The sequence below is a fragment of the Phacochoerus africanus genome, chromosome 7 (assembly GCF_016906955.1).
Source record: "Phacochoerus africanus isolate WHEZ1 chromosome 7, ROS_Pafr_v1, whole genome shotgun sequence".
Lineage (NCBI taxonomy): Eukaryota > Metazoa > Chordata > Mammalia > Artiodactyla > Suidae > Phacochoerus > Phacochoerus africanus.
In genome coordinates, this window is record NC_062550.1 from 68,372,429 (window position 1) to 68,393,787 (window position 21,359).

Consider the following 21,359-nt stretch of genomic DNA (forward strand, 5'->3'; position numbering starts at 1 on the left):
GAGTGCTGCCGCCCACCCTCTGCCCCCCATAAGCATCTCAACCTTGTGGGGTGAGGGAGGGCGCCTTCCTGCTGGAGAAGAAAGAGAGGGTGACGGCCAGAACTGAAGGGGGCTGAGACGTGGGTGTGCGTGAGGAGGGGCGGGATCAAAGACTCTTCTGGAGCAATTCTGGGAGTGGGAGAAGAGGGAGCCGTGTCTCATTGCAGACATACTGACATACAGATTACAGACATCCTGACGAAGGAAGTCAGGATGTCTGTAATTAGACGCGGTCACATTTGCCGACGTGAGCCAGCAGCTCAGGCACTCACGTCTCATCTTCCTTCAGCCTGGAAGCGGCTGTTTTCATAAGGAAAACAGATTCAGAAGCATCAGCCTCCTGGGTCAGGGGCCCTTAAGGCCCAGCTGCCTGTGGCATGGTGGCATGGGTGATGCTGTAATTTCTAGTCCCCCAGCAGCGCCATCATCTCCCAGGGCCATCGCCACTGCTGGCCCCTGCTGCTGTGGGGGCCCCAGGGGCAGCCCCAGCTTCTCAGGTGGCCCAGGGCTGCCTGTGCTTTAACAGTCATCCTGTTTTGGGGTCTGCGCAGCCCAGAACTGCGAGGAGAGGAACCTGCGGGAGGACGGCTACCAGTGTGAGTGGCGCTACAACAGCTGCGCCCCTGCCTGCCCCGTCACCTGCCAGCACCCCGAGCCGCTGGCGTGCCCCGTGTCCTGTGTGGAGGGCTGCCACGCCCACTGCCCTCCCGGTGAGGCCCCCTGCCTGGGGATGCTGAGGGCTGGGAGGGGTTGTGGGGACAGCTGACTCCCTGTCCTGCTTCATCTCAGCCTCACCTGGGGCTGGGGGGTGGGGGGTAATACTCTGCCCCCAGCGCCACAACCCTGGGTCCTGTTTCCACGTCTTTCCACCAGAGTCAGACCAGCAGTGGTTTTTGTCAAGCCGAGCTCCCATTCGGTGCTTCCGGGGGCCTCTTTATGGGCCTAGCACCTAAAGCAGCTCTTTCTGATAGAACTTTCTCCCATGACAGGAAGGTTCTCTTCAAATGTGACTCGTGTGTTTGAGGAATTGTACTTTTGATTGTATTTGAATGTTACTTAATTTAAATTGAAATGCAACCAGCCATGCGTGGTTACTGGCTACAGTACAGAATAGCACCGATCTGGAGTTAGCAAATGTCTTCTTCGCTGGAGCAGAAAGACCCCTGGAGATCAGACTTGCTTTGTCCTGGGTTTGGGGGAGATGGGGGGCCGGGGGAGGAACACCCCTCCCAATTTTGCAGAAGGAGGGATGCTCCCTAAGAGGTGAGGCGGCCCCTGGGGCAGGGGGGCAGGCGGAGCCGGGCCAGGCCCTTCAGTGCAGAGAGCATCTTCCTCATGGGAAAGGTGGGAGCTTGGGCTCCTAACAAGAGTCTTGTCGTGCAGGGAAAATCTTGGACGAGCTTTTGCAGACCTGCGTCAGCCCCGAAGACTGCCCTGTGTGTGAGGCAGCCGGCCGGCGCTTAGCCCCCGGGAAGAAAATCACCTTGAACCCCAGGGACCCTGCGCACTGCCAGATTTGGTAAACCAGTCCCCTCCCGGATGTCTGAAGTGATGTCTCACCAGCTAACCTGGGGTCGGCCCAGAGGTGTCGGTTTGGAGAAGAATGTCCTGCCTTTGTTTAGTCTGCTCCTCTGTCTTTGAGGACAGATGGCATTGCTCCCCCTGGAAATATCTCCCACGAGGTTTAGGTTTTTAACTTCTTCTTGCTGCTGAAGGAAGGATGTGGTCTCTTCTTATCCCTAGAGGTGACATCTAGCCTGGGGACTGGCATCTGTAGAAATTAGATTTCATTTCATTTCATTTCTTTTTTTCTTTTTTAAACTTTTGTCTTTTTAGGCCCACACCCAGGCATACGGAAGTTCCCAGGCTAGGGGTCGAATCAGAGCTATAGCTGCCGGCCTACACCACAGCCACAGCAACGCACAATCCGAACCATGACTGCGACCTATACCACAGCTCATAGCAACACCAGATCCTTAACCCACTGAGCGACGCCAGGGATCAAACCCGCAACGTTGTGGTTCCTAGTCAGATTTGTTTCTGCTGCGCCATGACGGGAACTCCCAGATTTCATTTCTACTGGAGGTGGGGACTCAAGGGAGGAAAGCAAGGTGGAGCCCTGGACCCTGCAGTGGGGCACAGACACCTCAGGCGAGGTCCCAGACGAGGCTCTTATAACTGGGAGGGAGACACCAGTCACTGCTCCCTGGCCGCTGCCCCGAGCCCCGATGGTCTTTGGCAGCTGGCCTCGGGGGGTTGTGGAGGAGTACTGGGGTGAGCTCCGAGCCTGCTCCCAAGTTGGCAACATGTGTTCAAAGGCTGATACGTTCAGCTTCTTGTGGGATCCTAAACTTAACTTCGCTGGGGAAGGAAGGGGCTGAGGCCACGGCAGCTGCCAGAGTCAGATTCCACCGCCACCATCTGTGCAAACAAGAGCGAGCGCTGCCTGGGGTGAATTTTCTAGCAAACACAGGAAACTAGAAAGTATGTCACTCATGCTCTATTAACCACGGATTGAGGCCCTAAATCATGTGGACCACAAGGAAGCAGGAATTAACTTCCCTGTAAGACCCTGCCTGCCCCCCTCCCTGTGCCAGTATGGAGATTCTCGTGAATTCAGTGTGGGCTTGGGGTTCTGAGCTGCAGATGCACAGATGTGTGGACAAGGGCCCCAAAGCAGGCTGGGGACGTCACTGGGAGGCACACCACAGAGGACACCTCCCAGGGCTCCTGGCACTGCCGGCCCCTCAGCCTTACTGGGGTGCTGAGTGCAGGTTGCCTCACAGGCCGAGGGTACGTGAGGGAGCAGGGTCTAGCCTGTGTGGGTCTCCCCACAGGCAGCTTGATTTCTACTGTGGCCTGGCAGACCCTGCCACTTTCCAGGACACCAGTGAAAGGGAGAAGTGACAGAGGGATTAGAAATTTGGCCTGATGGGGTGGGAATTTGTGTGGGAGGCTTGGGGCTGGGCATGGGGCATTCTAGGCCCTGGCACGTGATGGGTGCAAACCATGTGTCTGTTGCTGGAAAGAATGAATGAGTCCCTGTCTAACATCTTGGAGACCCCGAATATCAGCCCCAGTGCTTTATTCTGCCAGATAAAGCTGAGAGTTTTGCATCTTTATTCATCTCTCTGAAATGATTTTACTGCAGGTTTCCTCTCTTCCTTAAGGCCTGCCGTGTTAACACAGTACAGCATTTATACAGCTTAAATTCTGTTGTAATAAATACCGTATAACATTTATCTTCGATAGAACATTTATAAGCCCTGGTCAGCATCGACATGGTAGAGCAGTGTTTGCCTTTGGAGATCTCTGAGAGAAAGCTTGGACGATTATTAAATATTTATGTTGCTAGAGACATAGGTCGAAAATGAATCAACTTTTTTAAAATTTAAAAATTAAAAAAATTTTTGCCTTTTTGCCATTTCTTGGGCCGCTCCCGAGGCATATGGAGGTTCCCAGGCTAGGGGTCTAATCAGAGCTGTAGCCACCGGCCTACGCCAGAGCCACAGCAACGCGGGATCCGAGCCGCGTCTGTGACCTACACCACAGCTCACGGCAATGCTGGATCCTTAACCCACTGAGCAAGGCCAGAGATCGAACCTGCAACCTCATGGTTCTTAATCGGATTCGTTAACCACTGCGCCACGACGGGAACTCCCGAAAATGAATCAACTTTGAATGAGTGGGTGGATCGCTGAGAAAGTCTTCTTTCTCAAAAAAAGGATTCCTAAAAAAAGGATTCTTTTTTTAGGTCCTAGGGCAGGTGAAAACTTTGGCTTTCAAGGGGATCAAGACTCAAGGGAAGTGCGTGTGTGTGTGTGTGTGTGTGTGTGCGCGCACACACACTGCACTGGCACACAGTAGGACTATTTGGGGACGTAAATTAAAAATGGTATCTTTCTGGTGGGGAGTGACCCCTGGGAGGTTGGGTTCAGTGGGCTGGGAAGGGCCCAGAGGCTCTCCCTGCACCGTTCTGGTCTTTCCTCCTCCTGCAGTCACTGTGATGGTGTCAATCTCACCTGTGAAGCCTGTGCGGAATCGGTGGGCCTGGCGGTGCCCCCCACAGAAGGCCCGGTCAGCCCCACCACCCCCTATGAGGAGGACACGCCAGAGCCGCCGCTGCACGACTTCTTCTGCAGCAAACTTCTGGACCTGGTCTTCCTGCTGGACGGCTCTGACAAGCTGTCCGAGGCCGACTTCGAGGCCCTGAAGGTCTTCGTGGTAGGCATGATGGAACACCTGCACATCTCCCAGAAGCGCATCCGCGTGGCGGTGGTGGAGTACCACGACGGCTCCCACGCCTACATCTCGCTCCAGGACCGAAAGCGGCCCTCGGAGCTGCGGCGCATCGCCAGCCAGGTGAAGTACGCGGGCAGCGAGGTGGCTTCCATCAGCGAGGTTTTGAAGTACACGCTCTTCCAAATCTTCGGCAGGGTCGACCGGCCCGAAGCCTCCCGTATAGCCCTGCTGCTCATGGCCAGCCAGGAGCCACGCCGGCTGGCCCAGAACTTGGCCCGCTACCTCCAGGGCCTGAAGAAGAAGAAGGTCACCGTGATCCCGGTGGGCATCGGACCCCACGTCAGCCTCAAGCAGATCCGCCTCATCGAGAAGCAGGCCCCGGAGAACAAAGCCTTTGTGGTCAGCGGTGTGGACGAGCTGGAGCAGCGCAAGAAAGAGATCATCAGCTACCTCTGCGACCTCGCCCCGGAAGCGCCCGCCCCTACGCAGCCTCCCCTAGTGGCCCAAGTCACTGTGGCGCCTGAGCTCCCCGGGGTTTCGACGCTCGAACCCAAGAAGAGAATGGTCTTGGATGTGGTGTTTGTGCTGGAAGGGTCCGACAAGGTCGGCGAGGCCAACTTCAACAGGAGCACGGAGTTTGTGGAGGAAGTGATCCGGCGGATGGACGTGGGCCGGGACAGTATCCACGTCACGGTGCTGCAGTACTCGTACGTGGTGGCCGTGGAGCACTCCTTCAGGGAGGCGCAGTCCAAGGGGGAAGTCCTGCAGCGGGTGCGGGAGATCCGCTTCCAGGGCGGCAACAGGACCAACACTGGGCTGGCCCTGCAGTACCTGTCGGAGCACAGCTTCTCGGCCAGCCAGGGGGACCGGGAGGAGGCGCCCAACCTGGTCTACATGGTCACAGGAAACCCTGCCTCGGATGAGATCAAGCGGATGCCGGGAGACATCCAGGTGGTGCCCATCGGGGTGGGCCCCAGCGTGGACATGCAGGAGCTAGAGCGCCTCAGCTGGCCCAATGCCCCCATCTTCATCCAGGACTTTGAGACCCTCCCGCGAGAGGCCCCTGATCTGGTGCTGCAGAGATGCTGCTCGGGGAAGGGGCCGCACCTCCCAACCCAAGCCCCTGTGCCAGGTATGCAGGGCCCTTGCGTGCGTGGGTGGGTGGGTGAGGGGCTGGGGAGGGCTGGGGAGGGCTGGGGGTGGGCTTGGTGGAGATGATTCTCAGGTTTGAATCCTGGTTTCCTGCTGTGTGCCTTTATCAAACCCTTGCCTTCAGAGTGTCTGTGTTTCCTTACTTCCCAGGCAGGGAATGGCATCTGTGATCCTTTTGGGGGGGCAGAATCTTTTTTATTTTTAATTAAAAAAAGTCTGGGGAGTTCTTGTCGTGGCTCAGGGGAAATGGATCTGACTAGTATCTATAAGGCTTGCAGGTTCGATCCCTGACCTCGCTCAGTGGGTTAAGGATCTGGCATTGCTGTGAGCTGTGGTGTAGCCTGGCAGCTGTAGCTCTGATTCGACCCCTAGCCTGGGAACTTCCATATGCCACGCATGTGGCCCTAAAAGACACACACACACAAAAAAGTTTTTGGTTACCATTGTGGCTCAGTGGGTTAAGAGCCCGACTGGTATCCATGAGGATTCTGGTTCCATCCCTGGCCAGGCATTGGGTTAAGGATCTGGCATTGCAGTGAGCTGTAGCGTAGGTCACATATGCAGCTCTGATCTGGCGTAAAAAGGAAAAAAAGGTTGTATTGAAGTGTGGTTGATTTACAATGTTGTGATAATTTCTGCTGTACAACAAAGTGATTCAGCTATGCATATACACACACCATCCTCTTTCGGATGCTTTTCCCATGCAGATTATCATGAATATTGGGTAGAGGTCCTTGCTGGCCAGTCATTCCATATACTGCACAGTGTGCGTGCGTATGCTGATCCCAAACATCAGCCCGTCCCTCCTAGGGAGGATCTTTTCTTATGATGGGTGTTTGGAAATTCACAGCTAATGTAAGTCTATTGTTAAAAGGGAAACAATACCAAGGATACAGGATAAAATAATACAGGTCTCACTTTATCACATAGCCTCGTCCCCACCCACTTCCACTCCCTGCCTGGGAGGTAATCTGTTATATTTGGTGACTATCAGCTTTTTATCACCCTGGGTGGATTACAGTTATTCTCAGTAGCTGACATTTTTTGGGGGGCAAAGCTAGGAAGTCAGATTCTGGAGCCGGGCTGCCTTAAGTTGAACCTCACCTCTGCCACCTACTAGCTGGGGAATTGGGGGCATTTTTTGTATTAATAATTTTTGGTTAACTTTGGGCAAGGACCTCTGTATGTATCAGTCTCCTCATCTGTACAATGGCGATAATAACTACTGGTCTGTGCCATGCTCAGCATCATACCCAACACGTAGCGAGCGCTCCGCGATGTTTTGCCTCCACTGCTGAAACTGATGCCAACGATGCACCCATTCCTAGTTTTTGAACAATTTCAATTGGCATGTCTGGGGGCCATCCCAGAATAACTAGCCTTCTTTTGATGCGTCTTTATCCTTATACTTATTATCCATGCCTTTGTTTCTTTGAGCCACAGGTTTATCTAAATTCTTGTGATATCTCGGTAGTAGCGACATCTCATCAAGCTCAGAACGGCGTTTGGGCCAGTGTTTGTTTCCTCACTGTGAACATGACACTGTAAATATGAGGGTCAGGCATTTGTGATGGAACCACCTTCCAGCTCCCCACCTGCCCCGGGAGCCCCGAGGACACACAAGCCCACTTTCCAGGGACGTGCTGCTCTGTTTCCTTTTGCCATCTGCCTGTTTACTGCTCCAGTGGTTTCACTCAGTTCTGAAAGAGTTGCAGCCTCCTGATCCCGAGGGAGAGGATCCTCTTGCTTCCATGTGTAGGCATTTAAACTGCCTTTGGTGGAGTTGGAGTCCCCTCCGCCAGTGCCTCCACATCTGGGGCCTCACAAGCCCCCTCAAGTCTGGCACAAGCTGCCTGGTGCAGGATGGGGGAGATGGCTCCCCTTTGTGGTTGGCTCCCTCGGCGATGGCAACAGCACCCTGAGCACCCATTGAATGCGTATCTCCTGCAGGGGTCTGGTGCCTGACCCCCACTGCCCGATTGCTTCCCTCTGGTCCATTTGCAGACTGCAGCCAGCCCCTGGATGTGGTCCTCCTCCTGGACGGCTCCTCCAGCCTTCCGGCTTCCTACTTTGACGAAATGAAGAGCTTCACCAAGGCCTTCATCTCAAAAGCCAATATCGGTGAGTGATGTGCCCAAAGGGGCTCTTCAGGGGGCTCCCCCCATCCTGCCCCGATCCAAGGCGTGACCTCCTTACCCCCTCTCCCGCAGGCCCTCAGCTCACCCAGGTGTCTGTGCTCCAGTACGGAAGCATCACCACCATCGACCTGCCGTGGAACATGCCTCTGGAGAAAGCCCATTTACGGGGCCTTGTGGACCTCATGCAGCGGGAGGGAGGCCCCAGCCAAATAGGTAATGGAGTCTGGGATACAGAAGCCGCGTCTGGTCCCAGCTGCTGGCGTAAGTGACCACGTGGTCTCCGCGAGCTGCTTTGCTCCTTGGCCTGAGTTTTCTTTCCTGTAAACCGAGGGCTGAGATGCTCGTCCTGATCTCCCTTGCATAGGAGACCTTCCAGATCTCTGAATCCCTCCATTTCAATGACCTAAGGCTCCACCTGGAGACAGGATGCTCGGATGGCCTCAGAGCCGCCTTCTCTGCATCAGGGCTGACTGTGTGGCTTGCTTTCCATTCTCAGGGGATGCCTTGGGCTTTGCGGTGCGCTACGTCATGTCCCAAGTCCATGGGGCCAGGCCTGGGGCCTCGAAAGCAGTGGTCATCGTGGTCATGGATACCTCCACGGATTCAGTGGATGCAGCAGCTGCCGCCGCCAGATCCAACCGTAAGTGTCCAGAGTATGGTCCTGAGCTGCCCCCAACCTGCTGGAGGACTGCAAGCAGGCGGTGGTCACTTTGGGATGTGCTGGCTGATTTGGGATGCTTAATACCCACACGTGGCCTGGTTTCAAACACTGGCAAATTGCCCAATCCCTGGGTCATTTGGACACCAAACAGTAATAAATGTGTGTTTATTCTTCATTTGCATGCTTTTGACTGTAACCTCTAATTTCTCCAAAATTTCTCTCTATGTCCAGGGGTGGGTCATACATGCCTTGCCCCACCCCATCTGTCCTTTTTATTTTTTTATTTTCAATTTTTATTTTTTATGATGATTTTTATTTTTTCCATTATATCTGGTTTATAGTGTTCTGTCCATTTTCTACTGTACAGCATGGTGACCCAGTTACACATACATGTATACATTCTTTTTCTCATATTCTCCTGCTCCATCATAAGGGACCAGACATGGTTTCCAGTGCTGCACAGCACCATCTGTCCTTTTCAAAGTGGCAGCCTTGGCTTCACCATTCTCACATGTCTGAGGCTAGAGTGATCCATTCTGGGGCTTCAAGAACTATCAGGAGCCTCCCCGTCTTCAGAACCTTTGTCCAGTACCAGCATAAGGGGCTTGGAGGTGCCAGATGGCTAAGAGACCAAGGAGGGGGGTGGGTGCAGCTGTGCCCTGGCCTCGGAGCCTCATGAGAGATTGTGCTGGGGACGTCAACAGCACATGGGTGTTAACACGAGGGTCGGGCATTTGTAATTGAAACACCTTCCAGCTCCCCACCTACCCCAGGAACCCCAAGGACACACAAGCCCACTCTCCAGGGACGTGCCGTTCCGTTTCCTTTTGCCATCTGCCTATTTACTGCTCCAGTGTTTTCACTCAGTTCGAGAAGAGTTGCAGCCTCCTGGAGAGGGGCTCACCTTTCACAGCCCACCCTGGAGTTGTCTTCCCTCTGATGTCTTCCCAGGAGTCAGTCACTCCCTTTTCTGTATCAACGGAACGTGGAAACCACATTGTTTTTATGTTACACATCCGTTTCTTGCACAAACAGGGCCAAGGGCAAAATCATGTGTATTTTGGTATCATCTGTGCACGAGGCACAAAATAGGTGGCCATGTAATGTTTGTGGAATTGATGAACGTGACATATTGATGAAATCTATGATTTTAGGGAAAAGGATCCCCAAAGGGAAAGGATATGTATTGAGATGATCCGGCCAGCTCAGAATTGCGGAAAAGCTGTCAGCAGAAACCCAGCTCTAGTCTTAAGCAAAGTGCAGAGGCCTAGAACATTCTGGAGAATGAATTGGAGTCATTTCAGGATGGAGGCTTTTCTCCTCTAGTATCAAGACTCCAAAGAAAGACTTTCGTCAGGAAAGGAAGCAGCTGTGGTCTGGAGGAAACAGATGGTCCAGGGCACATCACTGAACCATTCAAAGCCTTGGCTTCTCCTCTGTAGGTCACACACCCCGGGCTCAGCCCTGTGACTGTGACACTTTCTCTTCTTACTCTCTCCTCCTGGGTGGTCTTGTTCAGTGTCGTGTGTCTGGATACCTAAATGCACCATCGACTTCAAAATTCCTGTCTCCAGCCTGGATCTCTCACCTCAATTGCACCTAGATGTTCTAACAGAGAACTCAGTATAAACTGAATTCCTGCCTCTCACACCCAGATGTTCTCCTGCGGTCTTCCCCAACTGGAAAATGGCAGTTCCATCCTAAGGTGGTCAGGTCAAAAACCTCAGCATCCTTGATGCCTCGTTTTCTTTCATATCCCCATCCAATCTAGCAACACACTACAGCTCCATCTTCAAAATACGCTGAGAATCCCACCACGCCTCACCACCTCCATGACTGCTACCTGGCCTAAGCCCCCTCCTCTCTCACCTGGATTATTGCTTTCTACCTGAAACCCCAGCTCCCACCCTTGTCCCTTGAAGATCATAATCAACATAGTGGCTTTATCACCCTTTTAAAAATGGAAGTTGGCTCGCTCATGTCACTCCTCTGCTCCCAAGTCTGGCTGGCTGTCCATTGCATTCAGAAAACACGTTAGGTTCTTACCGTGGCCTCTGAAGCTTCGCATGCATGGCCTGTACCTTGCTCGCTCACCGGTTTGCTCTGTTCCGGCCACCCTGGAGTGTGCAGACTTCTGCCCCAGGGCCTTTGCGCTCGCTGTCTTTGCTGGGAATGTCCTCTTGGCTCCTCCATCCTTCATCTCTTCACTGAGCACGTCTCTACCCATCTTGTATGAAACAGTAACCCTCACCCCTACCCCCGGGCACTCTTATCCTCCTTGCTCCATTTTGCTTTTTTCTCAGCACTTATCCACATCTGTGGCACTAAATCTCTACTTCCTTGTAGGTTTGTTGTCTGTCTCTCCCAGTGTAAGCTCTGCAGAAGACAGGGATTTGATCTGCTTGGTTTACTGTACCCTCACTGCTTAGACTAGCACCCTGCACAGAGCAGGAGCTCACTAACACTTGTTGACTGACTGAATGCCCTTCTTGCACTCAGGGTCGGTGTAAGCGACCTGTCTGCAACATGCGAGGCTTTATACACGTGCTGAGTATGGCTTCGGGCCAGCCCATTTGGAACCCTCCTGACCGAAGCAGGGTGACCCAGTCCTCTCCTCGCTCCTCTGTAATTCTAGGAGTGGCAGTGTTCCCCATTGGAATCGGGGACCGATATGACGAGGCCCAGCTGAGGACCTTGGCAGGCCCGGGGGCCAGCTCCAACGTGGTGAAGCTCCAGCGAATCGAAGACCTCCCCGCCCTGGTCACCCTGGGCAACTCCTTCCTCCACAAGCTGTGCTCTGGTGAGTCTCGTGACATCTTTCCTACTCTCTCAAAACACAACCACGAAAAGAACCCATTCTCAAGACCCAGATGTTCCCAGGCCCAAGATTTGCCCTTGAATGGAGATTATCTCATAGGCCAGGACCTCTAAGTCCTGCTCAGGGGAGGACAAACCTCTAAGGGCTACCAGAAGGTACTCTGGATGTAGCCCTCCTTCCATCCTTACGGTCCAGCCAAACGTTAGTAGAAAAAGCCAAGTGACTTGTGCAAAGGGCTTGGAAGACAGAAGCAAGGAACCAGCCCTGACATCCGCAGATCGCAGACCTCTTCCACCTGCCCATGCATGGGTGCAAAGGGCTTTAGAGAAGCAACACGGATTCACTGTATAGCACAGGGAATTACATTCAATAGTCTTGTAAACACTTGTAATGGAAGATGATCTGAAGTAAATGGAACTAAAGCCCTTTGCTGTCCACCTGAAATTAACACAGTGTTGTAAATCAAATATACTTCAGTAAGAAGAGAAAATGAAAAGATTAAAAAAAAAAGAGAGGAGTTCCCGTCGTGGCGCAGTGGTTAACGAATCCGACTGGGAACTGTGAGGTTGCAGGTTCGATCCCTGCCCTTGCTCAGTGGGTTAAGGATCCGGCGTTGCCGTGAGCTGTGGTGTGGGTCGCAGACGCGGCTTGGATCCCGTGTTGCTGTGGCTCTGGTGTAGGCTGGCAGCTACAGTTCTGATTAGACCCCTAGCTTGGGAACCTCCATATGCCCTGGGAGCGGCCCAAGAAATGGCAAAAAGACAAAAAAAAAAAGGGAGAAATACATAGGAGTTCCCTGGTGCCTCAGTGGGTTAAGGATCCAACATTGTCCTGCTTGTGGCTCAGGTCACTGCTATGGCTGGGGTTTGATCCCTAGCCTGGGAACTTCTGCATGTTGTAGGTGTGGCCAGTAAACAAACAAACAAACAAATAAAAGGATCTTTAAAAAAAAGGAATGTGTAAAATTTCAAAAATTAAAAAAAAAATACAAGAACACAAAACGTAATGTCAAAGTAGCACAGTTTAAGTTGGTTTAATGTTAGAAACTTTAAATTTATCTCATATATATAGTAAACAAAAAGTTTATATATATCTGTATAAACTTACTAGGTATATATATGCATATATATATTAAATAGAAAGTTTATTTACCATATATATGTATATATAAATAAACTTGGTTTTATATCTTTTCCTAATGTAATTAGCTATGACTCAAGACCTGCTACAGAGTTATTGCCCTTTCTTGCTAGAGGATGGCTGTCCTGGTTGGAATCTTTAAGATTTCTTTCAAGTGGTCAGGATCTTGCCTCATTGCCTTCCCCTCGCTGGGCCCTGTTCTGTATACAAAAGAGGAAAAGGAGATGTTGATGGAAGTTATTGCCATAGTATCACTGTTGTTGTCAGCATAATTATGAATAACCACAAAGCCTGAGGGGAGGACCACAGGACGACCCCCTCGTATCTCGTGACCTGCATCCTCACTGCTAAACACACTCACGCTCTTTGCAGAGTTGGTTCAACTTCAAGGCCAGGGAGCCAGGCAGACCCTGTGAATGGCTGAGAATGTCTGGGTGGGGGGCGGGCATGGAGGTCTTCCTTGTGTCTGTTTCAGGGTTCGTCAGAGTCTGCATAGATGAGGATGGGAGTGAGAGGAAGGTAAGTTCCTTTTTTTTTTAGCCTTGAAGGAAAGACCAGGAATGTATATTTGGGGCCCTTGGTTCCCTGGTTAGCTTTCCCTCCTTTGCTCTGGGTCCATTTCTCCCTTTCACCATTACATCCTGTGTGTGTGTGTGTTTTAAAAAAAATATTCATTTTGGGGGGCATGGATCCACCTATCAGTTTCATGTTCTGTATGCTGTCTCCTTGCCATTTAATCCCAAGTCTTAGTCTCTACATCTTCCCTGGGGGTCAGTTCCCTGGTGGAGGTTGAAGTGCCTCATTCTATTCCCTGCCTGAAACTGCTTGTTTCTCTGCAGCCTGGGGATGTCTGGACCTTGCCGGATCAGTGCCACACAGTGACTTGCCTGCCAGATGGCCAGACCTTGCTGAAGAGTCACCGGGTCAACTGTGACCAGGGGCTGCAGCCCTCATGCCCCAGCAACCAGCCCCCTATCAGGGTGGAAGAGGCCTGCGGCTGCCGCTGGACCTGCCCCTGTGAGTCCTTTGCTTCCCCAGTCTGGGCGCTGTTCAAGGGGCAGCAGCGCTTCTAGCTTGGCTGTGCAGAGAGGTAGACCAGAAGCCCCTTGCCTTCCTCCCTGCTTGTACCGCCCACCCCCGGCTCTGTGTCCTGGGACTCCCTGTTCTCTTCCTGTATCTTTTGGAGGGCACGTCCCAGATAATGCATAACCAGAAGGAAGAGTTGATTTTCTGAGGCCAGTGCTCAGCTTGGCTGTTGGCGAGTCAGCCTTAGGGGGTCCACGTGGTGCAACTGTAGCAGTGAGAGAGACGACCCAGGGAACTCTGCACTCACACTGTAGCTGTCTGAGCATTGGAGGCAGGGTGTACTGTCACGGGCACCTGGTTTAAGAGGACAGAGTCAACTCCATCTCATGCAGGCCTTTGGAGGATGTTCACCCATGCTGTGGACTGGCTCTCTCTCTCTCCTGGTTGGGAGAAATGGTTGCTTATGATAATCCCTGCTCAGCAGTGGGTGGATCATAGTTATTATGTTGAACAGATACAACTTGTGAAATCAAAACTGTATCTTGTGAAATTCCTGTTGTGGTGCAGCAGGAACGAATCTGACTAGTATCCGTGAGGACACAGGTTCCATCCCTGGCCTCGCTCAGTGGGTTAAGGATCCGGTGCTGCCATGAGCTGTGGTGTAGGTTGCAGAAGTGGTTCAGATCTTGCATTGCTGTGGCTGTGGGGTAGGCCAGTGGCTATAGCTCTGATTTGACCCCTAGCCTGGGAACCTCCATACCCCATGGGTGTGGCCCTAAAAAACCCACAAAACTGTATCTTGTATCTCAGGCTCCCATTAGAATTTATTGAGCGGGGGGAGCTCCTGTCGTGGCTCAGCGATTAACGAGCCGGTTTCGTATCCATGAGGATGTGGGTTCAATCCCTGGCCTTGCCCAGTGGGTTAAGGACCCGGCGTTGCTGTGAGCTGTGGTATAGGTCTTAGATGTGGCGTGGATCCCGTATTGCTGTGGCTGTGGTATAGCCTGGCAGCTGTAGCTCAGATTTATCACTGGGTTTCTTCACTGCAAAGTCAATATCTTCATTGCATTTAATAATTATCTTGTGCAGAGATGTTCTGAAGCTATGGACATATACTTTCACCGCTAAATTTCACATGCATTGATAATCGTCGTCTGAGTAGCCTTTACTGTGGTGTTGGCTGAATCATGATCTTTGATTTCCATCATGCCCTCCAGTTATTGGTTGGAATTCTATTGAAAGGAAGTGCTGTTTCTTCTCTCTCCTTTATTAATTCAGTTAATTATTTGTATCACTATGGACTCATGAGTTCTTATTTCATTCTCTGGGATAGAATCGATCACCAGCATCATTTGTTTTCTTGTTCAAATGGTCCCAGGTCTGACCATTGAGGAGTCTTTCCATCTGGCCCTCGTGTCCTTTGACACGTTCACGTCCCTCCGTTTCTCAGACAGCGAGACTCTGGCTGTTATTCTTGACAATATATTTAGACATTGGCTTAATGCAAAAGTACACATGAAGTAATTTCAGAACGGCTAACCAATGCCTTTACGAAAAACAATTCTCCAAACTAGAGTACATATTTGTGTACAGTGCTTTTGGTCTCTAGCCCTGAGTACCTAGAAGAAGTTTCCCCAGAGTTATTTAGGCTCGTGTTCCCCCGTCCCCACTGTGGACTTGTTATTCATTATCATTAGTTTTATTTCTTTCTGTTTTATTCCATTTTGAACTTACCTCATTCCCCATCCTGGCTGATTTTATGTGTTTGCGTTCTGTATGCGAAGCATTTACAGGGTTCTCAATGTCAGCTCTGTGTAGAAAGGTACACCCAGAAGTCTCCCTACTGGTTCAAAGTGAGCAGAGGAGGCAGGAGAGGGTCTCAGAAGTTAAGTCATTTATCCGGGGTCACAGGGCACGTGAGTGAGGGGACAGAATTCACTCCTGAGTTTCTCTGGCTTTGAAGTACCTATTTCACCGGAACAGCTTATCTTAGGTGGGCAAAGCATCGCCCATTAACTTGCCAAGATAACGCCGTTTCTTTGTCGTGTGACTTACTACCTTCTCGTAGCACTTGGGGTTGGACTCCTTAAGACTTGACCGTATCCCCAGCTGGAGTGTCTGGGATCACTTGCCAGCATGGATGTCAGTACTGCCCCTTGGAAGTGACCGACTGCTCAGGACGTGGGGGACTTTGAGTGGAAGAGCTGCTGGAGGCCACTCAGCTCTGACAGATGGTGCACCTGCCGGTCGCTGTGCTGCTTCCATGTACTGGTCGCTCGTGCAGGTGGAGCTCGCCCGGGCGGGCCTGGCAGAGAGTGAGGGACCTTAGCACAGCCTCACCGACCTCCTGGGTTCTTGGGTTTCTGTTTACCCACCACCCATAAACGTGGTCATGGTTTGTCTGGAAAGCTCATCTCCAGCTTCATTTAGGTCCAAGATTAGCTTCCAAATCATGTGTGACTGGGGTGCCTTCCATAGGGGGGATTTATATGGAATCATCTGATGTAGGTGCGAGATGATTAGTCTTCCCAAATGGTCTTTTAATGGGAACCCTGAGAACGTGCTGATTATGTGAATGAATGAGTAGCAAACGAGGTCATGCTGAGATCCGGCCATTTGTTTTGGCTTCAGGAATATTTCTCTTGCGCGATCTCTTAAGGGATCAAGTCAGCGTGGCCACTTGTACCATTAGTCACTTGGCAGCTGAATGGACACATGTGTCTTTAGGGGAACTTCCTTTACCATGAGGTCATGAGCTTATGGTTTGCTTAGCTCCACGCAGTTTCAGCAGGTTATAACACCCCAGCAACTTAGCTTTGTTTCCTGGGCCAAGGCATCCTGGTGGAGGAGATCATTAACTTTGCACATTTACATTTTTTGGAAGTATGGCTCTATAATTTGCCACATTTTAAGGTAATACTTGTGCTTCTCAACCTTCTCTAAGAAAATATTTAACGGCCAAGTGTTAGTTCCCGAAGCCACTTGACCTCTCCGAGTCGCAGTCTCCTAAAAAGGAGGAAATTAGCCCCTGTGACTTCAAAAGGCCCGTCCGGCTCTCAGCTCTGGTTACCTGTGGGCCACCTGGCAACACCTGCCTCTTGGCACAGATGGGAGTTGGGACGCGTCACTACCATGCTTTGCTCTTCCATCCAGGTGTATGCACTGGCAGTTCCACTCGGCACATTGTGACCTTTGATGGGCAGAACTTCAAGCTGATGGGCAACTGCTCGTACGTCCTGTTTCACAACAAGGAGCAGGACCTGGAGGTGATTCTCCATAACGGTGCCTGTGGCACCGGGGCCCGGCAGGCCTGCATGAAATCCATCGAGGTGAAGCACAACGGCCTCTCGGTGGAGCTGCACAGAGACATGGAGGTAAGGGGTGCTTTCCGTGGGTCCCATGCCAGAGCGGCCCTGGAACCTCAGGAAAGCCACGGGGGCCTGGGGCTTCTGTGGGGGACTCAGCCTTCTGCCTAATTAGCAGGGGCTTATTTCTGGCTTCCTCATGGTGCAATTTCATGTTGTTCTGGGCCCAGATTTGGAAGAAAGCATCCATTTAAGAAAATTGGGGTGTCAACCAGTACAGTTTGCCCAGTGGGCATTATAAGCCCAGTACCTAGGACCCTCGAACCTTCCAAAAGAAAAAGCATAGGGCCCAGGTTAGTGCCCTTGAAAATATTTAGGGCCCAGGCAAAATGGGTGGCCCCCAAATTTAAAGAGAAAACTGCAAAACTGATAAAAATACATATTTGATGAAATGTTTACAAGAGGTTACCTCACATCAACCTCTTCACATGTTGGTTTAGAAATTGTGAATATTTCATTCCATGAAAGCAGCTGATACGTTAGATCGTCTCATCTCACAAGAATTCTTGAACGTGCTCAGGGATTGCTGGAAACAAATCACAGCTCATCATGAATTAAACGAGTCGTTCACCGCCAAACATTTAAAAATCAAAAGGATAAAAAGCCTTCCAAAACTTTTACAGCAAAAATTATATTTGTCATGGGATGTGAGTACATTTTCATGTGCTTGATATGATGTATAACGGGGCCTCCAGAGAGCTAATGACCAAAATAAAATAAAGTAAAATACTTAAAGTAGTCGAATTATATGCTCCTGGAGACAGCGCTCCGAGGAGCTGGCAAAATGGCAACTTACCAGGCCTGTCTTGAGGGGGCATCTTTTCCTGTTGAATTCACTCAGACTCAAGGTCTTGTTTAACCTCTGGGCTTTTGGGTTCCAGATGCATGGCTATCAGTTCCCTGTTATAATAATCTGCTCTCCTGCCACGCTCTGCAAAGCCCCTTCATCTTCGAAGAGCTGCTGGCAGATGTCGGGGTTTGTAAATAACAGTGAAGTTGAGTGGGGTGAATCTGCGGGGCCTGTTTGGAAAGAGGCTCAGTGTGAAACACTAGGATTCCTTGTTGCCATGACTGCTGACAGGCGATTCTCCTCTTTGGGCAGGTGGTGGTGAATGGGAGACAGGTCTCTGTCCCTTACGTGGGTGGGAACATGGAGGTCGGCATCTACGGCACCATCATGTATGAGGTCAGATTCAACCACCTGGGCCACATCCTCACCTTCACCCCTCAAAACAATGAGTTCCAGCTGCAGCTGAGCCCCAAGACCTTTGCCTCAAAGATGTACGGTCTCTGTGGTAAGAATATCTCCTCGACTCCCCTGCTGGACACAAACCCTCCTTGCCTTCCTCTCGGGGCCCTTGGCTGCTCCTATTTCTGGGTCCAGTAGCAAGGTTCAGACGCTGGTGGGGTTGGAGAATGGCCAGGTCTTAACGTCAAGGGGTTGGCACCCTGGGCTACCCCTGCATCTTTCCTTGTTTCTCTAGGGATCTGTGATGAGAATGGGGCCAATGACTTCATGCTGAGGGATGGCACAGTCACCACGGACTGGAAGACGATGGTCCAGGAGTGGGCAGTGCAGCAGCCGGGCCAGATGTGCCAGCCGGTTCCCAAGGAGCAGTGTCCTGTCTCCGGGGGCTACCAGTGCCAGGTCCTCCTCTCAGCGCTGTTTGCCGAGTGCCACAAGGTCCTTGCTCCAGCCGCATATTTCGCCATCTGCCAGCAGGACAGTTGCCACCAGGAGCAAGTGTGTGAGGCAGTTGCCTCTTATGCCCACCTCTGTCGGACCAAGGGTGTGTGTGTCGACTGGAGGACCCCTGATTTCTGTGGTGAGTAGCCAAATGCACCCCAAGTGCTGTGAACACCAACTAATGGGGCGGGGGGGGGGCGCTGCTCAACCTCTCTGGGCCTCAGATTGTTGATCTGGGTAACAAAGATCAAAGTCTCTGCATTTGGGGGAGTTCCCTGGTGGACTAGTGGTTAGGACTCAGCACTTTCACTGCTGCACCCTGGGTTCAATCCCTAGTCTGGAAATGAGATCCCACATCAAGCTGCTGCTTGATGAGGCCGGACAAAAAAGTAAAAAAAAAAAAAAACAACAAACTCTGCATTTCCTCTTTCTTTCTTTCTTTCTTTGTTTTTTTTTTTGTCTTTTTAGGGCTGCACCCTCGGCATATGGAAGTTCCCAGGCTAGGGGTTGAATCGGAGCTGTAGCCGCTGGCCTACACATGAGCCCCAGCAACCCAGGATCCGAGCTGCATCTGTGACCTACACCACAGTTCATGGCAGTGCAACAATGCTGGATCCTTAACCCACTGAGCAAGGCCAGGGATCAAACCCAGATCTTCATGGATGCTAGTCGGGTTCGTTAACCGCTGAGCCACGGTGGGAACGCCCCTTTTCCAGTTTCTTAGGATTCCATTTAGGATCAAATAAGATGATAGACATATAAGTAACTTGAATGTGAATTTCTGTATGAATGAAAGCCTGGTCCTTTCTGTCAGTACTTCTACGGTTCATACACACGGGCTTTTAATATATTAGTTGCATCTAGGCATCGGCGAAGTGCCGAATGACATTGAATTTGGAATTGCACCAAGCTTTAGCAAAGGCTCACAGAGCAGGTCACGCCTGAGCAGGAGTTTGAAGTGTGAGTGGAATTTTGTCACTTGCACACCAGGAAGCTTCTTAATGCCAAACCCCATGGGATTGCTAGTGTAGACAGGTCCCCAAGGTCAGCTTCCTTACTTGACCTTGGCATTTATGTATTACTTACCACATTGGGGATACCAACATGAATCAGGATATGGCCCCTGCCCTCAGGAGGTGCTGGCGTGATAAGAACCCTGAACTCCAGCATCCTTACGGGCCAGCGTAATCCCCGAGGGAAAGCAATCTACAAGCATTTTGGAGTCTCCAAGTTTATTGTTATAATTCTTATTAAAAACTGGCACAGCTTTAACCTGGGGCTGGAGGACTTGGACATCCTAGTCCCGGCTCAGCTGGTGATCAGCTATTTTTCTGAGTCTTTCTAGACCTCGGCTTCTGCATCTTAGAATGAGGTGATTGGACTAGATGACCGCTCCGTGTCTTGGGACTCTGGTTTTCTGAGTCCGTGTGGATGACTCTGCCTCCTTTTGACCTGCCTGCAGATCAAGGGGAAAATGTTAGTTTCTGAGTTAGTACCATAACTTCTCTGCTGATTAATATCGTTGCCTCCTGGCAGTTTGTTGTGCATTTATAGGAATGTCCTTGGCGCTCTAACTCCTTGGACACCTTCTCTACCACCTGCCTTGGAACCGTGAAAACGTGAGGATGGGGCTGAGCAGAACCAGAGTGGGAGCAGTGGCTCACTCTGCCGGTTCTCCCCCAGGGCAGCCCTCCATTGATGAGGATTCTTTATTTAAAATCAGGAGGATTTTTTAAAGCGGTAAATACACCTGCATTGGAAGAAAAGAACCTTAAAGCATCCTAAGGCTGCACAGGCTCACATCACCATTGGGATTAGATTGGGCTACAAGTGAGAGAGAAGTAAATGGCCCGTCACACAGCTCATCAGAGGGAGGCAGCTCCAGCTCTTTCTGGGTCTGAGAGTGGATTCTAGTTTTCTGCTCTGTCCTCACTTGGGTGTGGTTTTCCCCTCATGCTTTAAGATGGAGCTCTGGCCAGCACATCCTGGTTCCAAGCAGCAGGATAAGGGGAAGGAAGAAAAGGGCCAAAAGCAAAAAGAGTCCTGGAAGCTGCCATTAGATTTCTTGTGTTTACAGTTCATGGGTCAGAACTTAGTCATGTTAGCTGATTAGACTGCACTTAGCTGCAAAGGCTTTTGGGAAATGTCTTTATTCTAGGTGATCATGGGCCAGCTTGAAGGTCTCTTTCTTTTCTTTCCTCTTCTTCTCCCCCTTTTCTTTTTTTTTTTTTTGCCACACCTGTGGCACCTGGAAGTTCCCAGGCTAAGGGTTGAATCGGAGCTACAGCTGCCAGCCTACACTACAGCCACAGCAACTTGGGATCCGAGCTGCATCTGTGACCTACACCACAGCTCACTGCAACACGGGATCCTTAACCCACTGAGCGAGGCCAGAGATCTAACCTGCATCCTCATGGATACTAGTCGGGTTCTTAACCTGCTGAGCCACAGTGGGAACTCCCTGAAGGTCTGTCTCTGTGGAAGGTGGTGAGAATGAGCATGGGTGGAAACTAGCCCTTTCTGCCCCAGCCAGTTTGTCAGCTGACCAACCATCTTGAAACAGCTGTGCCTGTTGCCCTCTGGTTGGTGCGGGCCCTGATTGCGACCCCCTTTTCTGTCCACAGCCGTATCGTGCCCACCATCCCTGGTCTACAACCACTGTGAGCACGGCTGCCCCCGGCACTGTGAGGGCAATTCGAGCTCCTGTGGGGACCATCCCTCTGAAGGCTGCTTCTGCCCCCCGCACCAAGTGATGCTGGGAAGCAGCTGTGTCCCCGAGGAGGCCTGCACCCAGTGTGTTGGTGATGATGGGATCCGGCACCAGGTAGGAGCCCTGGCCCCTTGCCCCCCACCCCCCTGCACCGTGGCATCCAATTAGTGCAGTATTTTGACAAAGAAACAGCCTTAACATTTTAATAAAGTCAAGTGACATAAGATCAGTTAATAAAAAGAAAAAAACATGACGGGAACACAGCCGGTTTTAGTTATTTCAGAAAATACAGTTTAAACGGATGAAGACAAGTATCCAGCCACCTGCAATGTCAGCTTTTACTTTCAAAACAGAGAAGAACAAAAATCTAATAGGAAGAAC

At 51.2% G+C, this 21,359-nt stretch overlaps 1 protein-coding gene across 1 annotated transcript in view; it reads left to right on the plus strand.

Moving 5' to 3' along the window:
• The window catches only part of VWF (von Willebrand factor), a 136,737-nt gene that overhangs the window by 84,291 nt on the left and 31,087 nt on the right, over nt 1-21,359 (plus strand). The window contains exons 26-38 of the mRNA XM_047787770.1: nt 591-749; nt 1,423-1,558; nt 4,038-5,413; nt 7,438-7,554; nt 7,644-7,784; nt 8,068-8,211; nt 10,868-11,032; nt 12,666-12,709; nt 13,030-13,207; nt 16,370-16,590; nt 17,684-17,876; nt 18,066-18,407; nt 20,893-21,092. Of these exons, the coding sequence (XP_047643726.1) occupies nt 591-749; nt 1,423-1,558; nt 4,038-5,413; nt 7,438-7,554; nt 7,644-7,784; nt 8,068-8,211; nt 10,868-11,032; nt 12,666-12,709; nt 13,030-13,207; nt 16,370-16,590; nt 17,684-17,876; nt 18,066-18,407; nt 20,893-21,092 (3,416 nt within the window). The remainder of the gene's footprint in view (nt 1-590; nt 750-1,422; nt 1,559-4,037; nt 5,414-7,437; nt 7,555-7,643; nt 7,785-8,067; nt 8,212-10,867; nt 11,033-12,665; nt 12,710-13,029; nt 13,208-16,369; nt 16,591-17,683; nt 17,877-18,065; nt 18,408-20,892; nt 21,093-21,359) is intronic.